Here is a 6000-nt window from a genome sequence, read left to right as displayed (position 1 = left end):
CCTCTTTTCCCATCCCACCACTGATTTTGTCCAGATTATTCAAAGATTTACTTTAAAAAAAAAAGTTCACAGTTACACCTGGCAAAGTGAAACACAGCAAATGTGATAACATGTTTCATGTGACAAAGTTGCACTTAAATGAAGCTCTACTTTAAAGGTCTACTTACACACAAGAGTACTCCCATTCCTTAATTCAAGTTCGCTTTGCAGAACATAATGGTTATTTTAGCCTGAACTGTACTTCTTATTCCGCTGTGGCTTTTATTTGAAGTTACTGTAGTGGCACACAAGGTCAGTTCACATACATGCATAATTTAACAGAAGTTAAACTGTTATGCATAACTAACAATCATTATGTTAGAAACCTGTCAGAATTAGTTAAGCTCACCTCTTTATCCATACTCTCTAAATCCTCTTTACATAGGGTGTACAGGGGCATTGTCTCAGACATACTTGGCTGGCGTTTCCGCTTGGATGGACCAGGCTGCTCTTCATTTTCACTTGCTGGTAGGTCTTCTTCTTCGAACATCTGCTGCTGATGTGGCTGAACAACTCTGAAAAATTTCAGGGGTCCCACATAAGAAAGATTTACTTGATTTACAGCTTGTCTAGAAATAAAATCCTATAAGCAATTTATGACCACTGAATATCTATGACTTTGCTTACTAGGGTTCTGCATTCATCAACAGAAGAAAGATCAAGTCTCCCAATGACTGCTTTTATTTTCAGTCTGATGGCTTAAGTTCTTATTTTACCTTTGACCAAGGTACTTACTCTCCTGCGTTCCCACTGTTCTTGTAAGTAACCATCAGATCTTTCTTGAAGCCAAGAGCTTCAGTAGCTGCAGATGCCTTGCCCTTAAAATACTTCAAGGTTTGTGCTCAAGTGGAATTTGTCACTTGACAAATTTATCAGTCAGGAAACAATTCTTACATTCTAATATATTTTTCCTGATCTATGTTATGCTTGTATTCTTGAGTCTCAAAGTATACCTTTCTATTTCTCAACCTTACAGAAAAGAGGTTTGCCAGTGGAAACCTTGTTTCTGCAGTCTCAATCTTCAGATATTTCCCAGATGCTAAGCCTGGATGAGATGCAAAACAGACCATGTTTCTTTTTGGCTACTGTATTCAAATATGGTAGCATTTTCTCTTAGTCTGTACTTTATTACCTCATTAGTTACTGTATTTAATCAGAACATGCAGATACAAAAAGGAGTGTCAAAATGTTAACAGAAATGGATAAAATAATCATAACTTCACAGGAATTGATTTATAATGGTAATAAAAAGATAGACTACATCTAGAACAACAGCAAGCCTTCTAACCTTTCTTGGGTAACTTTTTTCTGTGAATGTTACATAACTTCTAAAGACTTACAGAAGCTAAAATTGCTTCACAATTCAGTCTAACTACGAATATTGGGTTATCACACTAACCTCTTGAAACATATTAGAGCAGCTCAGCACCACCCAGAATCTTATTCGAAGACCTCAGGTCATAAAGTTCATGGGTCACAACTTACTTATGTTAGTCATAACTTTTTTAATGATTACTACAGGCAACTATAGAAGGGCCTGCATTTGAAATCACAAGCTGTTTCAAGTTGTAACTACCACGTGAGACACCATCAAGCTGTTTCTGAGGCTGGTGGTGATTGAGAAAGGGTACAGTGTGGTCTCTGCTGACAAGAGTTTCAGCAGAGGATGGCTGCTTCTCGTCAAGCCTGGATTTTCAAGAAACAGTTTTAGATCACCAGCCCGATCCAAAAAAGCCATTATTACATTATGTAAATCCAGTCATAAGTAAGGTTCTACAAAATGTGTTTGTCCTCTCATGAACTTGACAGCTTCTTAAGAAGGTTATCTAAATGGCAAGATTTTTTTTCTACATCAGTGCCTCAGTCCCAGAATGTATAAAATCTGAAAGGCACATGAAGCTTGTCAATTGAACTCATTTTGAGGGCTCATATTTGCTAATCACACACCTCTCTTCTCTCACATCCCATGGACAGGTGCAGAAATGTGAATTCATTTTTTGAATTGGGGATGGTGGGGGAAGAGAGCCAAGCCATTGCTGTGCTATCCAGAACTGAGCTATCTGCTGCAGAAGATCCCCATCAGCTCAGCACTACTCAGCAACACAGCAGAAATGTGCCCTTTTGCAGTCTGTCATTTCTGTACAGTGAAATTTCCTATGAAGCCAAAGCAACAGTTTGGATGTTGTGGAAATGAACTAATCAAACTAGTTTTGTTAGAGTTGTTCATCACAGCTTTTGTTCCCCTCCCTCCTGCTTCTACCGAATGTTTTCTGTTTTACAAGACCACACAGTTTTCTTTTGCTATTACACTGCTCTCAGACAATAATTTTCATAGGTAAAAGAGGAAAAAAAAAACAGTATTCCACTATATTTTCCAAAAGGTTCATTTAAAATATGACTTCCACACCTTTTTAATCTGTACCCTAGCCAAGAGAAAGGTGGTGGTGCTATTTACATTCTTAGTAAAACAGAGAATGACAGAACAAAAGGTATAAACATCTTACACAACTGTATTAAAAACATGACAAGCTTGACCATGCCAAGAATTATACACAAATTGTATGTAGCAAGGCAGAGAAGCAGATTTTCTTAGACTAGAAATAAACCCGGTATTTTTTGTTTAAGAATACATTAGCATACCAATGACAGTGAGAACTCCTCCTTTTGCAGAATGAAACACGAGATCGTCCTTGACCACATTATTATACACAAATATTAACTGCAAAATAACTGTATTAATAGCTTCTAAAGGCTTCTGTCAGATTTTTTTTTTCCAGTATTTTCCAACTGCTACAAGCTAAGAAACACTGGGACTTTTCACCAAAGCATTCCAAAAAGCAATATAAAACAAAGACTTCTTTAAGGTTTGTAAGAAAACATTTTTATTTTATCAAAGACATTTTTCAGGCTTTACATTTTCAGCTGCTTGTTACGGTGATTAAGATTTAAAGACATACAAATGCAGAAATTTACATTTATTTCTAATCAGATGAGACTCAAGAGTACTTTTTCAAAAATAACACCATTTTCAGCCCTGCACAGGATGGTTGGCGCTTGCCAGTCTTATATGCACAAGGACATGCACGTGCAGGGTGGGTTCAACATTTGTGGAAGTAACAAGCATCTTAACACTTTCATTGATACAGCATCAGGGCAAAAGCTAAAATAGCATTATCATCATGAAAATGTTAAAAATATTTAAATTCCATTCATGATTTCAATTTGGTACTTCATATTTCTGCTGTCATAACAAGAATGATAACATTAGACAGGAAAAATTGTAACAATGAGCATGTAAATGAAGACACAAAATTTTTAAGCGAAATTAATTTATACAAATCTTAAAGAATCGCTTCAGTCACCGACCTCTGCTTGACACACCCTTTTAAACCAAACATTTGGTGCATCTCAGTATTATTAAAAACCAGAGTGCCACTTTTAACTTCTCACATGTAAATTATATCCATATTTTAAGCCTTGCCTCATCTGTTAGTGTATCATTAGCATTCACTAGAATTTAACTTGTAATATTATTTTTTCTTTATTCTAGTCCAAGATGGCATTAGCATTTGCATTTTTTTTGGACAACACTACATTACACATCTCATGGTCTGTTACGACTTTAGTGCTTACTGTAATGTTTGTAGAATACTGTTTCCATATTAAAATGCAAATTGTTGAGATACATACGGAGTGTCAAAGCTCTGACACGCAGGTTATTTTTAAAGAGGAATCCTTCCTGTTCTCAGACAGAGAAGAGCTCCTGCCAGCCACCAGCAGCCGCTGAGCAGCGCGCTGCATTCCCTTCCCTTCCCATACAGCTGCAAACTCTTTGCCACCCTTCTGCTCAGCCATGACAAAAAGCAGGTGTTCAAGTCTTGCACAGCTGAGCATAATGGCAAGATCTATACCTGTCACACGCAATATTGACCAAATGAACTCAACCATCTGTAATTCACTGATGACAGTTTCACTGTAAATTGTGTGTAGATATTTAAACTAATCATATCCTATTTTAAATTGTGTTTCAAGTTGAATCCCAGAAAGAAACTAAAAATGTTGAACCTAAAATTAAAAAAAAACAACAGTGAGGACTGAAACAGTTCGTCTGAAACTACTCAGATAACTTGAAGCTCTTTTCAGCAACCAGCCTTGCTAAAGGTTATCTTCTAAGCATAACAAGCTCTATTCTTACATTAAGAGATCGAGTACCATTGCTACGCCACGTGCTGCTACCATCTCCCCAAGGCTAGGTACCATCTTGCAGCAGGGCAATTTTGTTGCCCACTATCTGAAATTCAGAATCAGATGAAGTTTTTAGAAACCATCAAAGAAGATTATTGGAGGCTTTGACTATATCCACCCACAACAGGAGTAGCTGTGCATGTTAACAGCTTTATCTAACTCTGCTTAAATTCAATGGCTTAGTTACATATACTCTCATCTTTCTGTAGGAGGTGAACATATGAGCACATGAAGTCTGTCGGGACACAAAATACATCGCCCTCTACCATGAAATCGCTGCGCTAAGGTAATTTTCTCTAAAGTCAAGTATCACATCAATTTTTAAATCGGATGTGAAGCTTTTTTTCAAAGCTGTCATTGATCTATGTATTAAGACAAAGCAAGGCAATGATACAGTACTTCTGCCTCAGCTCTTGCTTAGTCAAAACACAGCAAAGTTGTTCCTATTTCGCTTTTTGTTACTTCTTCACAGCCTTCATGCTCTGCCTGCACTGTACTTCCCATTCATTAAAAGTAATTAAAGCAGTATTTGATCATTACACTGCTTTCCTCCTATACTTCATCAAGACACTCCTCACCATCTTAACTGAAGATAGTGGAACTGCTCTGAGGCATATAGACATGCCCCAATTAAGAGATCAGTGTTTATAGGTCACTAATTTTACCACTAGAACCAAATCAACAGGAAATGATGATGAAAATCTCTTTGCTCACAGCTGCTTAGTTACGGGGTGAAGTTGCAGCACTGAGTTACTGGATTCACTTTCTTAGATTAAAGCATCTCAACCCTGGGCACTGACAGTCAAAAAATGCTTCAGTGAAATAAAATAAGGGAGTAGAAAGGAGATACAGTCTTGTTCCACCCCCAAAACCTGTCTGGGGCTCTGAGAAGCTCAACTAAGAGGACAGCTGAATTATATTTCTCTCCTCTTCCGTAAGATGTTCAAGTGAAGAAGCACCTCTGTATTAAAGGAAAATAGGCTTACGTGTGGACAACACTCTTCATTAAGTTGTTGACAAAGGCAGAACAAACATCAAAACCTATTCTTTTAAAGCATTGAATGGTGCATTAATATCAACATAAACCATCATATTGAAGCATCGTAGAAGTGTCATGACAATTATATACAGGCACAACCTTCCCAGCTCTATTTCTAGACAAATTCCTTTCCACAGTAACGGTCAAACAAACAAGCTCTTCAGCTCTTCTCTGGATACATGCTGCATCTTATAAAGTTTTTCCCTGTTCATTTAGCATGTCATAGTAAAAAGAAAAATACAGACTTTAAAGACACAGTTAAAAAGGAACTGAAAACAAGATGTCTTCACAAACAAAAGACACTCAAAAACTCTGTGTTGACAGAAACAAGGAAGCTGAAATAAGAAAAAGCCTATAAAAAGATGACAACTGAAAAAAACCATAGATTGAAATAATTTAGCAACAGGAAGACAGAGTGGAAATATAACAAGCTACACTAATACACAAAGTCTTTACAAGTGACAGGAAGACAGAGTGGAAATATAACAAGCTTCACTTGTAAAGACTTTGTGTATTAGTGTTACACTGCAAAAGTGGTGGAGGAGGGAGAAGAAAGGTAGAAAACTGTGTGCATTTATAATTGTGCTTTGTATTTTTCTAGTTGTTTGGAAAATGGAATTGCTTTACAACAACTGCTATACTCTGATCACATTGTACAAAGGAATTTTGATCACATT

General features: G+C 36.9%; 1 protein-coding gene across 1 annotated transcript in view; it reads right to left on the bottom strand.

Moving 5' to 3' along the window:
• Positions 1-388: 388 nt before the first annotated feature.
• The window catches only part of CTDP1 (CTD (carboxy-terminal domain, RNA polymerase II, polypeptide A) phosphatase, subunit 1), a gene marked incomplete at its 3' end in the record, with an annotated part of 36079 nt that continues 30467 nt past the window's right edge, over positions 389-6000 (bottom strand). Inside the window, exon 10 of the mRNA XM_009696980.1 lies at positions 389-554. Within this exon, the coding sequence (XP_009695282.1) occupies positions 389-554 (166 nt within the window). The remainder of the gene's footprint in view (positions 555-6000) is intronic.

This window comes from Cariama cristata, unplaced genomic scaffold (genome assembly GCF_000690535.1).
Source record: "Cariama cristata isolate BGI_N322 unplaced genomic scaffold, ASM69053v1 scaffold16253, whole genome shotgun sequence".
Lineage (NCBI taxonomy): Eukaryota > Metazoa > Chordata > Aves > Cariamiformes > Cariamidae > Cariama > Cariama cristata.
The sequence above is the reverse complement of the archived record's forward strand: the minus strand, read 5'-3'. Positions and strand labels throughout refer to the sequence as shown.